The 18,200-nt window shown below is 35.5% G+C and overlaps 1 protein-coding gene across 1 annotated transcript; it reads left to right on the forward strand.

Moving 5' to 3' along the window:
* Positions 1-15,759: 15,759 nt before the first annotated feature.
* Positions 15,760-18,200, forward strand: LOC121761007 (3-ketoacyl-CoA synthase 20-like). The gene is made up of 2 exons (XM_042156590.1): positions 15,760-16,451; positions 17,178-18,200. Exons 1-2 carry the CDS (start codon positions 15,792-15,794, stop codon positions 17,943-17,945), a joined length of 1,428 nt encoding a protein of 475 aa, XP_042012524.1. The 5' UTR covers positions 15,760-15,791; the 3' UTR covers positions 17,946-18,200.

An 18,200-nucleotide genomic window follows, 5' to 3' on the forward strand; every position in this document is an offset into this window, starting at 1 on the left:
GGGCACAGGGGGTCACTCAAGACGGTTAAGGCACATGGTGGATAGGCAATTTACTCTTAGACAAAAGAAATCAGCTCTGGGGTTTTTATTTTGGAGAAATCACAAGCAGCAAGCAGAAGCGGAAGCAATAAGAAATAACAGTAAGCAACTAGCATGAAATAAACAAGAGCACAGAGGCCTAAGTCTCGGTCATTGACACTACCAGCAGCAAAACCCATCCCTAAGTCTAGAAAGCAGTAAGGGGGAGGTTTAACCAATATACCAGAGCGGATACCCTTTGTTAAGGTGTATCCGACTTACCTCAAATCCTATACCGGAGGCTTGATCTTTATTCTGACGAGCCCACCTCCTTATTTTGCTACCCGGCATGCCACGGTGATCCCCATGTGGCTCTGATACAACTGTAGAGATCAGACCACCATGGATTCACTAATTACCAGTGTCTCTTTTGTTACACCTGAGATGGCTAATCTCAGAAGATACAAGCCGAATACAAAAGAGAATACAAGATTACAAGTACACTAAGTACAAGAACCAACAATCAGAACCCTAGCTATGTTCAGACCCTCCACCATGACTGAACCTCAAACTCTCACCGATTGAAAGGCCTACACACTAAGTAGCAGAATCAGTAATACAACAATGCGATCTCAAAGGATCTAAGCAAAAGAAAACAAGACAAAAGAATCAAAGATGTAAGGATATGGCTCAGATCACAGTAGTGACTGCACTAGGCCTCGGACCTCCCCTAATCTCAACCAATTGTCACAAAGAAAGAATCGCTGAATGGACTAGACCATTAGACAGAAACCCTAGATCTTACCGACTACCGCTCACCATGGCCTACTTAACACGCGGATCGTCACGATTCTCACAGATCTCAGCCTCAAAACATAGGATCTCTCAAGAACATCTCTAATCACACTCTGATCTAACTTCAAAGTCAGATCTAAACCAGATCTCGAAGGAAACCGAAGCAGTAGCCTAAACTCAAGGTCTTCACCGATATATCTCACTAAAATAGAGAATCATCGGTGGAAACAGATGATCAGAGAAGATGGCCGACGATAACCACCTTGAGAAGAGAGAGAGAGTAGAGAGAAGGAAGAACAAATCATTACAGAGAGAGAGAGAGAGTGAGAGAGAGAGAGAGAGAAAGAATAGAGTACACTAAATGAGTGAAAAGAGAATAGGCGGAGTAACTTACTCAGTAAACTAACACAACCCTCAATCCGACGGCTATCAGTCAAGACTTGCGTGGAGTGCCAGGTGTCGGCTGAAACTCGCTTTGGAAACGTGTGTGCTTTTAATGCTAGGTCAAGCTTCTCAGATCCAGAGAATCCGCTAGATATCAGAAATCTCAGTCGTTGGACACACTGATTCCGCGTTCAAAACCCACAACCCGCTATACTATGAATTAGTACAGAAAAGCAGAGATCGATCCCACGAAGATGGACGCGTAAGAAAACATTTAGAAGACCTTGGAAATGGTGAATGGCTGCTGCCACGCAATTTTGGGTTGAGGTATAACTACTGCTAGACCTAGGAACGAATTAAACACTAGACCTAGGAAACTGAAAACATCATGCTGACATCGAACTTCCTCATAACTGCGAGATATTAAACTAACTTCTTAGATCGAGCAAACAACTTCCTAATATAGCTAGACAGAAAGTGAGTAAACAGCGGGGACCATTTTCCAGAAACAGCAAGTACGGAATAAAAACTGCAAATAACACACTAAGGATTTAACTAACAGCTACCTGCATTTCATTACCTAAATCACACGCGAACATGAAGAAAACAGAGCACATTTCCAGATTCAAACAGAATGTAAAAGTGCGGACGTCGGAAACTTGCAATTAGCCGGAAATTAAACAGATCTACATATACTAGACGAAATGAAATGAACACACGAAAACTTGGTATCAATCACGAATCCTCTGTTTCAGATCCAGACGTCGGATGCTTAATCCACTCCGGATCCAAGCATTCCGAACCCAACAATCCACAACATCAACTCCATAACTTCCGATTTCAACAGATCTGCCCCGATCAACACAAGCTTCCAATAATTCCACTCAAACTCAGTAAACCAACGCAAAAATCAAACATCCAACTCAGCAACGACATCAAACTTCAAACAATTTGCATCCATAATCGAAATCAACAGCAGCTCAAATACGGAAAAGAGAAATTTCATAAACCAACGGAAATTCAACAGAAAACAAGGCCGAGCTTCGAACAACGAAGCTCGATGAAATTCACGACAGCAAATTAAAACGAAAGTAATTAAATTATATCTTCGTCCTCCACAAGAACGGTGTTACCCAACTACTGACTACCAGTGAAATGAACCGAACCCCTACAAATTCCCGAACATTCTCCCCAAGTGTGTAAAAGTGAGTGAGCTACGAGCTATAATCTGGTCACCAGTCCTCCACCGAGTCGTTCCTTTCAGATTGCATGCTCTCCTCTTTATATAGGCGCGGAGTTGATCTTCTAGAAGCCTTCGTAGAAATCTCCATTCTACCCTTCAGCTTCGTTGTCTCCTCCGTCTAGTCATTTTCTCCAAATTGCTCACTTATTCGCTAGTTTCCTTGGACCATGCATATGTCCTCTTCTTTTCCTGGACCTGGCGAAACCCTTCTACACACCTGGCTTAAAACATGTGTTAGACCCTGCAAATGCACGAATTTAACCATTTAACCAATGCACGAAATTAGCCTTATCATCGGCCATCGGAGCTATCAGGGTAGTGAATCAAGTAAATGAGCCACAAAACTTTTGGACCATCATTTAATTCACAATGGACCAAAGAATGATTCAGCCCAATATGAGATGTGGTCCAATATTCAACATAAACCATCAATTCTATTTTTTTAATTGTGTAATGACATGGAGGTCGGCCTCCCCCAACCTATAAGACCATGTTTATCAGCAACCATCTAACCTAACCCAACCATCTACTTTATCAATATTTAATTAATTTCTATCTCCTCCCATCCTCTTCCACATCACAATATTCAGCCAACCAAACCATACATATTTTAAAGGTTTATCAATGACCACTCAATCACACCATTATATATATATATTTTTATATCATTTTATAAAAATAATATTATTACATGAAAAATTTATTATTGTACAATAAAATTTATGAAAAAAAAACACAATAAATGACCTTTAAATGAGGAGAAAAGATGAAATATTTTTGTGCAAAACTATACCAAATGTGGTCTCTATATATAGAGAATTAAAAATTGGGTTAATTCTTTTTTGATTCTAGGGCATTATTTTCACTCTTATAGTGTATTGCGTTTTTTTTAAATTACAAGTTTGGGAGAGACGCATGAGTGTCATGCGTCTTTTGTTAATGAAACACATGATGCTCTTGTGTTTTAGACTAAGACGCAAGACAGTTATGCGTTTTTAATTTAATTGAAAGACGCATGAGCGTCATGCGTCTCTACCTAAAACGCATGATTCACATGCATCTTTATTTTGAATTATATCAGGCAGCATAAGCTTACAGAACAATTCAAAATAAAGACGCATGTGTGTCATGCGTTTTAGGTAGAGACGCATGACGCTCATGCGTCTTGCAATTAAATTAAAAAATTTAAAAATGCATAACTGTCTTACGTCTTAGCCTAAAACGCAAGAGCATCATACGTTTCATTAACAAAAGACGCATGACACTTATGCGTCTCTCCCAAATTTGTAATTTTAAAAAAACGCAGTACACAATAAGAATGTAAATAATGCCTTAGAATCAAAAAAGAATTAACCCATGAAAAATTATGAATTTTGGTATAATTTTTATATTTTTTAAATATTATATATAAAAGATATTTTAGTTTAAAAATAAAATATTTAACAACCAATGAAATTGTGCCATTTGGCACAATCTCATTGGTTGATATATAAAAAAGAAGAGAGACCAAGCGGTCTGTGGTTGATGTCAAATAGACCATTGGTCGAAGAGATAGAGAGATCCTTCATTTGTTTTTCTTTTTTTAAGGGTGAAATATATCAAAAGTCCCTAACGTTTCCATTTGTGTCACTGCAGGTCCCTAACAAAAAAAAATATCTCCAGACAACCTTAACCTTAAACATAATCATATATCGTATTTTTTACTATATTGCCCTTAAGCCCTAAAATGGCATTCCGATTATTTCAGTGAACATTCTGACAGTGGCAGCCTGCATGCTGCTATTTCGCCGGCGACAGAGTGAGAAGTTTATTCATGTACCAAATATTAACGACGCAAAATTTGCACATCGATTAGGAACATTAACTCTTGTTGATTTAGAGCACCCATAACCGTGCTCTTCCAAACGAGCACGGTTGTTGGCCCAACGCCACTTTTTCTGACTGCTCTTAAGCAAGAGAACAACACCCACAGTTGTGCTCTTCTGCAAGGACGAGCACAAGAGTCCCACCATTCCATTATTCAATTTAAATAAAAACATTTCCACAAAATTAAAATACATTACACATACCCGGAATAATATTAAAAAATACATTAAAAATTAAAAATTACATAATTAAAATCCTAAAAATTAAAATTTTTATAATTAAACTCCTAAAAATTAAAAATTATATAATTAAATTCGTAAAATTAAAAAAACCCACTACTCGTTGCCGAATTTCGCCCACATGTGTTTGATTAGGTTTTCTTGTAGCTCAATGTGGGTTCGGGTATCGCGCATTGTGTGCCTTGTTTCGATCCTCTCACCCACCGTCGTATGCACACCTCGGCGTGAGGGAGACCTCGCGGTTGAGCTTCAGGCTTCATCCTTGTCGTAGAAGCTAGTCGCCCCCGGTCCTTCGTCGGCTATAATCATGTTGTGTAAGATAATACACGTGTACATGATGTCGTCGATATTATTCACGTACCATAGCCGAGCCGGGGCCTTCACAATTGTGAATCGGGCTTGAAGGACCCCAAAGGCTCTTTCGACGTCTTTCCGCGCGGACTCTTGACGCTGTACAAAAAGAACCTGTCTCGGGTCTTGCGGGTTGCTGAGCGTCTTCACGAAAGTCGACCACCTTGGGTAGATACCATCGGCGAGATAGTAACCCATGTGGTATGTATTTCCGTTGATGGTGGAGTCGATCGTCGGTGCTACACCATTCAACACATCATTGAAGATGGGTGAAGAATAGAGCACGTTCAAGTCGTTGTTGGATCCGACAACGCCGAAATATGCATGCCAAATCCATAGGCGGTAGTCGGTGACCGCTTCAGGGATAAGTGTTGGGCCGCCACCTTTGTGGCCGCTTAAGTGTTGCCCCCTCCTAGCAGTCGGGAAATTCTTCCACCTCCAATGCATGCAGTCAATGCTGCCAAGCATTCCGGGAAAGCCATGGACTGATTCGTGAAGACGAAGCAACCGTTGGCAATAATCGGTGGTGGGTGCCGGAAGGAATTCATCACCGAAAGCTATACGAACGCCCTCGCAATAATTTTTAAGACAAAGGATTCCAGTGGACTCACCGACATGCAAATACTCGTCGAAGAGGTCCGCCGTTTGCCCAGTAGCGAGTTTTCGGATGGCACACGTACACTTCTGCAACGCTGAGATACTTTGTCGACAGGCTGCATCTGGACCTGTTTGGAAGAATTCAACACGGGAGGACAATGAGTTGACAATACGCATAAACAAGCGCTTTGACATGTGAAAACGGCGCATGAAGTAATCTTCCGGAAACCGCGGCGAGTCGGAAAAATAGTCGGTGGGCTCTCTCCCGGTCACGATGGATGTAGCGGCTAGTTGATCAAGTTGGTTGAGGAGGAGGGGCGGGGGTATTCGCTGCGACATATGCTTCAACAGCGGCACGATGTTGTTCATAGTATTCTTGTTCTTCGCACTCCGCTTCTGCAATAAGATGAGTGAAATCCATTTGAGGTTTTGAGTGAGAGATGAATGTGTAGATAAGTGGTATGAAAAATATGAATAAGAGATGAATTAGAGATGATTTGATGTGAAAAATGGATGATGAATATGTGTATTTATAGATGATTTTGGGGGGAAAAATACAGAAAAACGGGGAAAAAACGGTCATTTTTTGGGATTAGGAAAATATGTTTTTATATTTTTTAGTATTATTTTCGATTTAAAAAAAAAATAAAAAAAATGATTTTCCAAGGGATAGCCGTTGGCCAATCAGACGCTGCCACGTCGCCAGCTCGCTGGCACGGACGTGCTCAATGCATCAAGTAGCGCCGTGCCAGCGGCGCGAGCGCAGCGGCGGACCGCGTCTCTGTGCCGCTGGCACAGACAGACGAACGCGGCAGTGCTCACCAGATGCTCTTATAATTGATGCATTTGATAGTGTTGTGAACTTTGTATTTGAGATTTAAAAAAAAATAATGCTGACGGTCGCTGTGACGTGCATGTGCGCGACGTGGACAAATGAGAAATCCAAACCACTATAACGAAATTAGACCTCCCGCAATTTTCAGGCTTTCATCCATGTAACTAAATTTTTTAGTTATACTACCTAATAATATCATCATTAAAAATTTACTCTATTTTCAAAATCTACCATTTACTTCAGCCACTTGATCAGTGCGTTTAAACTCAACTTCCAGTAAAAAAATGAAATGCTATTTAGACATGTAATTTGTTAGTATTTTAGTGTTTTTTTCTCATAAATTATCATTGCAATTATCAACTATATAAATCACATATATAAAACTGAAAACATAATTTATTATATCTCCTTTAATTTTTGAAGAGATGAATAAAATTAGATACTACAACATATCACTCGACAAATAAATGTACGTATTCACTATATTCACCTTGTAATATAATACTATGTCCTTTGAAGTACAAGCTCAAAATTTATGTGAAGAATAAATTCGCACCAATAGAAATTAAGGGAGGTAGATAGATGCGTGAAAATATACAATAATTGCAACCTAGCGTCGTATTCTCATAGTAACGTGAAAAAAACGAAGTTTGTCCTTAATTCATGTTCCACTATTTAAATGCAAACTTGATTTATGTGTTTTTAAATGCAAGAAACTCAATGGGCATAACCACATTAAACATGGTCTATCCACTTTCTCATTTAAAGTTTTCTTTGACTTTACCCACTTTGCCACTCATGTGACATGATCATACACGTTTCTTTTTTATATTTGCCAAATATGTGTTTCTTTTCATTTTTATTTAATTTTTATACTCCATATACAGATTATTTGAGTTTTTACTTGCATTTCATATAGTATATGTTTATATAGGATAATGTTTTTTTTAAACTCTAATATTTACACTATTAATCTAGATTCAAAATGATAATTTTTTAAGAATAGTGAATATTATTTCTTTTGAGATGAATTGATAATAAAATTATAAAAAGAAAATGATTGTGGAGACTCATTTGTGGTTGGAAGCAAAAAAAAGAAAAGAAAAGGTTGGACGAGAAATAGTCGACCAATCATGTGTGTGTAAATTGGATTAAATACATTTTAGTTAAAATTATGAAATGGCCCTAACAAGTTGAAGCTTGAGAAGAAATTATTATTATGCTTTTCTTCCTCGAAATTCTCTATTTCAAATGCTTTGACAGTGGAGGTCTGCAGTGTAGGTGTACAGGTTTTTGGTAAGTTGATTAAAATGCCCTTGAAGGCATTTAGGTATTTTGGTCCAAAAAATGACTATAAATATACGATATGTGATTATGTTTAAGGTTAGGGTTGTCTGATGATATTGTTTTTAGGAGTCTGCAGTAACACAAATGGAAATGTTAGGGACTTTTGATATGGTTTACTCTTTTTTAAACAATTAAATGAGGTAGCGGTCGACCTATGCCACCGATAAACGTAGTCTAAACTTGGTCTAATGGTTGCCGAGTTCATTCTCACGGTACTCACCCGAGTTTGATTCCTCCGTTACATTTTTATATTCAGTTACTATTTTATACTTATTCCTCTTTAAAACATAGTTGTATTGAGTTGTTGAACACATACTCTATTTGTAACTATCTAGTTTACATTTTTTTTATTCTTTAGTTGTGGTTATATAAGTAGTAGCTTTTTTTACGTCATAAAAACTGAGTATAATTTTTCGTGTTAATTTGTATTTTAATATACTTTAAAGTTAATATTGTTTTAAATATTACATCATATCAATTTTAAGTTTAATTTGTGTGTTAAATTTTATTTAAATATACTTAAAACCAATATTGTTTTAAATATTTTTATGTGTTATTTTTTTATTTATTATAAAATTCACATCCCCAATTTAAAAAATCTGGATCCAATCAAAATCATAAATTAATAGATCAATATTAGTTTTAGTGTAGATTTTGGGGGGCGTGAATCCAATATTAATAGATCAATGTTATTTTTTGTATGGATTCACACCCCCTAATTAATAGACCAATATTATTTTTAGTCTGGATTTGCACCCTTAATATCATAAACTAATATTGTTTTTATTTTAATATTGTTTTATCATAAAATTTGCATACCCAATTAAAAAAATTTGGATTCCGCACACCTAATTAGTAGACCGATTCTATTTAAGAATTTTTTTTCTCTCTCTATTAAGATGAGTCTTATTCTCCACTAACAATACTACAATAACTTTTTCTCAACAAACCCATGTTCGTGTGGACTAGGCATGCACAAGGGTCGAAAACCGCCGGTTCAGGGTCATGAACCGGCGGTTCAAGGGTCGGGGAATGTATGAACCTGAACCGGCCCGCCTAGCTCCCGGCGGTTCCGGTTCAAAAAACCGGCGGGTTACGGGGCGGTTCAAAACCGCCGGTTTTCGGCTTGAACCGCCGGTTCCGGGCCAGTTCGACGGTTCGACGATTTTTTTTTTTTGCATTTTTCAACTTTTCAATTTTAATCAACTTACATTACACTTTTCAAGTTTGTTTTTTGTATGAAATGTGAGTAAATAAAATTGAAAAAAATACGGATAAAGCTGCAATTTTATTGAAATTGCATGTTTACAAATTACACGTTACAAGTTACAACAATTACAAATTGAAAACATATGGCGGTCTTGAAGTCTTAAACAAAATTTAAATACAAATGAGACTACTAGTGAAGAACTAATTACAAATGACAAGAAACGATGTTGAAGTTCTTAAACGTATAAGTGTATTATATATATACTCTTAACCGGCGAAGAAGATCTTTCTACATAACTAAATTAAGGACACCTTTAGCAATTCAACTTTAAATGTTGAGTTTCGTCTAACAATCAACAAATATAGTAGAATTGTCAAAAGTTTCCCTCATTTAGCCGTATAGAGAAATATACTTAGGGTTGGAACGGTACGGTATACCGCGCCGAAATGGCCATACCGCATACCGTACCGAAAAGTGCGGTATGGCCAAAATGCATACCTTTACCGTACGGTCCGTACCGTTTTTTTCGGTATACCGCATACCGGTATACCGAAAAGTCGGTATACCAAAATTCCGATACCGATACCTTACCGACATTTCGGTATACCGTACCGTGATTTCGGTATACCGCAATATGCGGTATGCCGAAATCACGGTACGGTATACCGAATACCGAATTCCTCCCCAATTATGTATTATGTTTAATAAAATTATATAATAATATATTTTATAAAGATAATGACAATCATTTCTGAATTCGAGCTTTACATATTTACAATAGAATATATTGAAGGCGAATATTCAAATTTTTATTTATGAAAAAAACATTTAATCCCTATATTTTAAACATATATTTTTTCTTATAGAATGGAGTTCTATATTTTAGCTCAGTAGCTAGTGTTGAATGGTTAGATTTGTGTTCTTATTGTGGAATGATTTAATACATGAGATGAGAGTGATATTGACATTGATTAATTTCGTTCTTAAACACTATGGATAATCTGATTAAATGATACTTTTGTTTCATAATGATAATTTTAGATTTTTGGATGATAAAATGATACTTTTGCATCATAAAATGATAGTTTGAGGGGATAAAATGATAGTTTCAAATGATAAAATGATATTTTTGTTCCATAATGATAGTTTTAGAATTTTGGATGATTAAATGATACTTTTGCATCATAAAATGATAGTTTGAGGGGATAAAATGATAGTTTCAAATGATAAAATGATACTTTTGCATAATAAATTGATTGTTTGAGTTCTTTGGTTGGATAAAATAATACTTTTGCATCATAAAATGATAGTTTCAAATGATAAAATGATACTTTTGTTTAATAATGATAGTTTAGATTTTTTTGATGATAAAATGATACTTTTGCATCATAAAATGATAGTTTGAGGGGATAAAATGATTGTTTCAAATGATAAAATGATATTTTTGTTTCATAATGATAGTTTTAGTTCTTTGGATGATAATATGATAATTTTGCATCATAAAATGATAGTTTGAGGGGATAAAATGATAGTTTCAAATGATAAAATGATACTTTTGTTTTATAATGATAGTTTTAGATTTTTGGATGATAATATGATACTTTTGCATCATAAAATGATAGTTTGAGGGGATAAAATGATAGTTTCAAATGATAAAATGATACTTTTGTTTTATAATGATAATTTTAGATTTTTGGATGATAAAATGATACTTTTGCATCATAAAATGATAGTTTAACGGGATAAAATGATAGTTTCAAATGATAAAATGATATTTTTGTTTCATAATGATAGTTTTAGTTCTTTGGATGATAATATGGTAATTTTGCATCATAAAATGATAGTTTGGGGGGGATAAAATGATAGTTTTAAATGATAAAATAATACTTTTATTTCATAATGATAGTTTTAGAATTTTGGATGATAAAATAATACTTTTGCATCATAAAATGATAGTTTGAGGGGAAAAAATGATAGTTTCAAATGATAAAATGATACTTTTGCATGATAAATTGATTGTTTGAGTTCTTTGGTTGGATAAAATGATACTTTTGCATCATAACATGATAGTTTGAGGGGACAAAATGATAGTTTCAAATGATAAAATGATATTTTTGTTTCATAATGATAGTTTTAGTTCTTTGGATGATAATATGATACTTTTACATCATAAAATGATACTTTGACGGGATAAAATGATAGTTTCAAATGATAATATGATACTTTTGTTTAATGATGATAGTTTTAGATTTTTGGATGATTAAATGATACTTTTGCATCATAAAATGATACTTTGACGGGATAAAATGATAGTTTCAAATGATAAAATGATACTTTTGTTTAATAATGATAGCTTTAGATTTTTGGATGATAAAATGATACTTTTGCATCATTAAAATGATACTTTGACGGGATAAAATGATAGTTTCAAATGATAAAATGATACTTTTGTTTAATAATGATAGCTTTAGATTTTTGGATGATAAAATGATACTTTTGCATCATAAAATGATAGTTTGAGGGGATAAAATGATAGTTTCAAATGATAAAATGATACTTTTGTTTTATAATGATAGTTTTAGATTTTTGGATGATAAAATGATACTTTTGCATCATAAAATGATAGTTTAACGGGATAAAATGATAGTTTCAAATGATAAAATGATATTTTTGTTTCATAATGATAGTTTTAGTTCTTTGGATGATAATATGATACTTTTGCATCATAAAATGATACTTTGATGAGATAAAATGATAGTTTCAAATGATAATATGATACTTTTGTTTAATGATGATAGTTTTAGATTTTTGGATGATTAAATGATACTTTTGCACCATAAAATGATACTTTGACGGGATAAGATGATAGTTTCAAATGATAAAATGATACTTTTGTTTAATAATGATAGCTTTAGATTTTTGGATGATAAAATGATACTTTTGCATCATTAAAATGATACTTTGACGGGATAAAATGATAGTTTCAAATGATAAAATGATACTTTTGTTTAATAATGATAGCTTTAGATTTTTGGATGATAAAATGATACTTTTGCATCATAAAATGATACTTTGACGGGATAAAATGATAGTTTCAAATGATAATATGATACTTTTGTTTAATGATGATAGTTTTAGATTTTTGGATGATAAAATGATACTTTGACAGGATAAAATGATAGTTTCAAATGATAAAATGATACTTTTGTTTAATAATGATAGCTTTAGATTTTTGGATGATAAAATGATACTTTTGCATCATAAAATGATAGTTTGAGGGGATAAAATGATAGTTTCAAATGATAAAATGATACTTTTGTTTTATAATGATAGTTTTAGATTTTTGGATGATAAAATGATACTTTTGCATCATAAAATGATAGTTTAACGGGATAAAATGATAGTTTCAAATGATAAAATGATATTTTTGTTTCATAATGATAGTTTTAGTTCTTTGGATGATAATATGATACTTTTGCATCATAAAATGATACTTTGACGAGATAAAATGATAGTTTCAAATGATAATATGATACTTTTGTTTAATGATGATAGTTTTAGATTTTTGGATGATTAAATGATACTTTTGCATCATAAAATGATACTTTGACGGGATAAAATGATAGTTTCAAATGATAAAATGATACTTTTGTTTAATAATGATAGCTTTAGATTTTTGGATGATAAAATGATACTTTTGCATCATAAAATGATACTTTGACGGGATAAAATGATAGTTTCAAATGATAATATGATACTTTTGTTTAATGATGATAGTTTTAGATTTTTGGATGATAAAATGATACTTTGACAGGATAAAATGATAGTTTCAAATGATAAAATGATACTTTTGTTTAATAATGATAGCTTTAGATTTTTGGATGATAAAATGATACTTTTGCATCATAAAATGATAGTTTGAGGGGATAAAATGATAGTTTCAAATGATAAAATGATACTTTTGTTTTATAATGATAGTTTTAGATTTTTGGATGATAAAATGATACTTTTGCATCATAAAATGATAGTTTAACGGGATAAAATGATAGTTTCAAATGATAAAATGATATTTTTGTTTCATAATGATAGTTTTAGTTCTTTGGATGATAATATGATACTTTTGCATCATAAAATGATACTTTGACGAGATAAAATGATAGTTTCAAATGATAATATGATACTTTTGTTTAATGATGATAGTTTTAGATTTTTGGATGATTAAATGATACTTTTGCATCATAAAATGATACTTTGACGGGATAAAATGATAGTTTCAAATGATAAAATGATACTTTTGTTTAATAATGATAGCTTTAGATTTTTGGATGATAAAATGATACTTTTGCATCATTAAAATGATACTTTGACGGGGATAAAATGATAGTTTCAAATGATAAAATGATACTTTTGTTTAATAATGATAGCTTTAGATTTTTGGATGATAAAATGATACTTTTGCATCATAAAATGATACTTTGACGGGATAAAATGATAGTTTCAAATGATAATATGATACTTTTGTTTAATGATGATAGTTTTAGATTTTTGGATGATAATATGATACTTTGACAGGATAAAATGATAGTTTCAAATGATAAAATGATACTTTTGTTTAATAATGATAGCTTTAGATTTTTGGATGATAAAATGATACTTTTGTTTAATAATGGTAGTTTTAGTTCTTTGGATGATAAAATGATACTTTTGCATCATAAAATGATACTTTGACGGGATAAAATGATAGTTTCAAATAATAAAATGATACTTTTGTTTTACAATGATAGTTTTAGATTTTTGGATGATAAAATGATACTTTTGCATCATAAAATGATACTTTGATGGGATACATCATTTTAATGTTACAATGTTGCAGTTAACCAAAAATTCCTTATCGGCTTGAATTTGAATTGTTTATTAATCAGAGATTTTCTATGGGTGACCGTTTTGACTAAAATAAATTGGAAATGGTATGTATAATACATATATGATCTTCAATTCTTCATAATACTGCCGAATGTTAAATTAATTTTGCAAATATTGTAAACTTATTCAAAATTTCATCAATAAAATAATTACTACTATTCGATAATCTATATAGCGCGCGTATGACTAAAGAATGAGTAATCACCCACGTCAGCAGATTAACTCTTAATCCTAATTTCTCGATTAAAGAAAAATCCAAATAAAAATTAAAAACCCAGGTATATCTGCGGTATATACCGTATTTGCGGTATACCGCATCATACCGAACCATACCGCAATAGCGGTATATACCTCAAATTTACAGTATATACCGCAAATTTGCGGTATATACCGCAATTGCGGTATGGTGCGGTATGATGCGGTATACCGCGGTATATGCAAACTGCATACCTTTACCGTACCTAAAACTGTCGGTACGGTATGATACCGTACCGAAAAGTACGGTATACCGAAAATTCGGTATTTTTGGTATTTTTTCGGTACGGTAAGTGCGGTATTTCGGTATATTTTCCCAGCCCTAAATATACTTCATCGACTAGAGTATATACAAATACAATTATGTAATTGTTTTTGCATATACAAAAACATATGGCGGTTCAACCCTAAACCGGCGGGTTGTCCACGGTTTCCGTCGGAAAACTGCCGGTTTCTGACCGAAAACCGGCGGTTTCTGACCGGTTTTGCAGGCCTACACACTGACCCTACGGCCTAGCCTCTGAAAAGTTGCCGGAACCGTCAGAAACCGGCTCCCGAACCGGCGGTTTACCCCGACAAACCGGCGATTTACCCCTCAAACCGACGGTTTACCCCGCGAACCGCCGGTTTCAACGGCTATACTAAACCCCTACGCGAACCCTACGAACCCCTAACCTACGAAACACTATTTAACCCTTTGAACCGGCGGTTCGAACCGCCGAACCGCCGGTTCAGGTTCAATATATTGCCGAACCTGAACCGGCCCTTGCGACCCTTCAACCCTTCTGCCGGTTCAACCCGCCGGTTCCGGGCCCGGTTCCGGTTCATGAACCGGCGGGCCCGAACTGGCGGTTAACCGCCGGGCCGGGTCGGTTTGTGCATGCCTAGTGTGGACTAAAATGATTATCGAATTTCTACATGGGAAACAAAGAAACTCATCATTAATTTTGACTATTATGATACATTATGAAAATGAGTTACTCACGTTCTTAAAAGAATATTGTAAAAAAGGGATTATTCAATAATATGATAGTAATAAAATGCAAACTCTAAATATTGTGCAAACTTCAAACTATGACCTGAAGCGTTTGAAAATATCAACAGATGACTAAATAGTAGCAACAAGAAATGTCAACACATTATCAACACAACATCAACCGTTAACACCGTGTTGACATTTTTGTTGTTACTCCCTCTGTCCCACTCTAAGTGGAGCATTTCTATTTCGGTCGAGATTTTATCTAGTGTTGTTTCGTGAGTTAATTGAAGAGAATAAAGTGAGAGAGAGAAGAAGTAGAGAGAGTGATGTTTCTATTTTTAGAAATATGTCAATTATAGCAGGACACCCCAAAATGAAAAATGGTTCACTTAGAGTGGACGGATGTTGTACTATTTTATTATTTGTTGACAATTTTTAATGATCCAAATAATAATTCAAAATTTATACAATATTTAGAATTTGTATTTAATAACATCCCTTCCTTAAATCATATAAAGATAATATATGACTATTATCACAATGATGTGATACAAAAAATTCGGTCCCAACTCATGCCATAATTGAAAATGAAAGGGGAACCAAATCACATGCTCTAACTTTAATCATAATAATCTAATTTAAGTCTAAAATGGACTGCACTATGCAAAGAAATGACACATCACTCATTCTCTTCTATATAATGATATAATCCATGCAACACCTTTCTCATTCCCGAACCCAAACACAAGATGGCACCAAAAAACCTCAAAATCTTGTCGAATCAATGCTACCATCACATCACCACTAACGCCCTATTCCTCATCATCTCATCCCTCCTCTTCGCCGCAATCCACCATCTCTCAATCATCAACCACCTCTACAACGACAGTTGTTACCTAACCGCCGCCGCCGCCATATTGGTCTTGTGCATATCACTGTCCTTCTTCCTCCGTCCGAGAAAGGTTTACTTGGTGGATTTCGCATGCTACCGACACGACCCGGCCTTCTCGACCCACCGGGATACCTTCATGGAGAAGATGTCGGGCCTGGTCAGCCCGGAGAACCTCTCCTTCATGACCAAGGTCATGGAGAGGTCAGCAACCGGAGAGGAGACCTTCATCTACGGCCTCAGAGACTTCCCGCCAAAATCGTCGTTCGAATGCGCGATGGGGGAGGCGGAGATTGTACTCTGCGGAGCCGTGGATGATCTGATGGCCAAGACTGGGGTGGAGGCTGCTCAGATTGGGGTGGTGGTGGTGAATATATCGACGTTCAATCCGGTGCCGTCGCTGTCGGCCATGATCGTCAATAGATACAAGCTCAGAGAGGATGTGCTCACCTACAACTTGGGAGGAATGGGCTGCAGCGCCGGCCTCATCGCCGTTGACCTCGCCAAACGCCTCCTCCAGGTTTTATACTAACATAGTTTTTTAAAGGATAAATTGCCAAATAAATCACGAGCTTTGAAAGTTTTGCAATAATCTCATCTTTCCCATTCCAGCGAATAATTGCACGTTGATGTGGTAGCTGATTTAAAACATGTGAAAAAACGGCGTTGTGAAAAATGAAAACGTCTAATTAAGTTTGAAATGGCGTTGTCCGCTAGAAAAAGGGTAAGATGGGATAATTGCAAAAAATTCAAATTGTGATTTATTTTTCAGATTTTGAACTACATCTGACATACCAGGATTTGTGCAATCTTTTGTGATTTATTTGATAATTTGCCCTTGAAAAAGTAATATACATTTAAATCACATAGTTGTCAATCCCATAAAGTTCTAAAATGAATATTAAATCTAAAATTTTAATTTATCTCGTCTAGGTACTAATTTTATTGAAGTGGTATCGTATGAACATTGCCAAAAAACATCATTTGCTGACCAAAAATAACATAACTTTGTGATTTCAATAGCTAATATTCCCTTTTTTTTATAAAACCAACTTCATTATTAAAATTGTGATTTTGGTTATAGTAATCAATACCAATGTGTTTCTAATTTAGATTTGTTGTTGTTTGTTTAAGTGCTTGTGTCAATCATATGTCAAATACACCAATTCTTGTAGTATTAGTACTACAAATTTGTGAATTGTCCATTTATACCTTGATAAACCCTAATGATAGTGCACGCACGCAGGTTCAACGCAATAGTTACGCCCTAATAGTGAGCCTAGAAAGCCCAACCAGCAGCTATTACCTCGGCGACGACAAATCAAAGCTCCTCCCCTACTGCCTCTTCCGCATGGGCGGCGCCGCCGTCCTCTTATCCAACCGCCGCTCCGACCGCCGCATCTCCAAATACGAGCTGAGCCATACCCTCCGCACCCACCGCGGGGCCGACGACCGCTCCTACAAATGCGTCTTCCAAGAACTCGACAAAGAAGGAGGCCTCGGCATGACCATATCCAAAGACCTCCCCTCCGTCGCCGGCGAAGCCCTCAAGGCCAACATCACCTCCCTGGGCCCACTCGTGCTCCCCACCTCCGAGAAACTCATGTTCCTCGCAACGCTCATCGGCCGGAAATGGCTCAACATGAAAGGGCTGGCCCCGTACGTGCCGGATTTCAAGGCGGCGTTCGAGCATTTCTGCATCCACGCGGGCGGGAAGGCGGTGCTGGACGCGGTGGAGACGAGTTTGAAGCTGAGGGCGTGGGATATGGAGCCTTCGAGGATGACGCTTTATAGGTATTGTAATACGTCAAGTAGTTCGGTGTGGTATCAGTTGGCTTATGCGGAGGCGAAGGGACGGGTTCGGAGGGGAGACCGGGTTTGGCAGCTCGGGTTCGGGTCGGGTTTCAAGTGTGCGAGTGGAGTGTGGAGGGCGTTGAGGACTATTCCTCCTCATGAGGTGGATAACCCGTGGCTACAAGTCATCGATCAGTTTCCTATTTCTCTGCCTAATTGAACCCGAACCCGAACCCGAACCGAACCTGTATTTCATATTATATCTCCTATTTTGTGAATGTATATTGCTCTCATAGATAGAGCAAATGAATGTTATATTTAAGGAATGTATCGCAGATTGCTTGATTATTTCTGATTTTGTATCGCAGATTGTTTGGAACCATATGTCGAGTTGCTTGCCTATGTATAGCAGATTGCTTGCCTGATTTGTCATTTTAACTATGGTGTCACTATAGTGCTCTAATTTCGTATCACA

The sequence above is a fragment of the Salvia splendens genome, chromosome 13, assembly GCF_004379255.2.
Source record: "Salvia splendens isolate huo1 chromosome 13, SspV2, whole genome shotgun sequence".
In the NCBI taxonomy this organism is placed as follows: domain Eukaryota; kingdom Viridiplantae; phylum Streptophyta; class Magnoliopsida; order Lamiales; family Lamiaceae; genus Salvia; species Salvia splendens.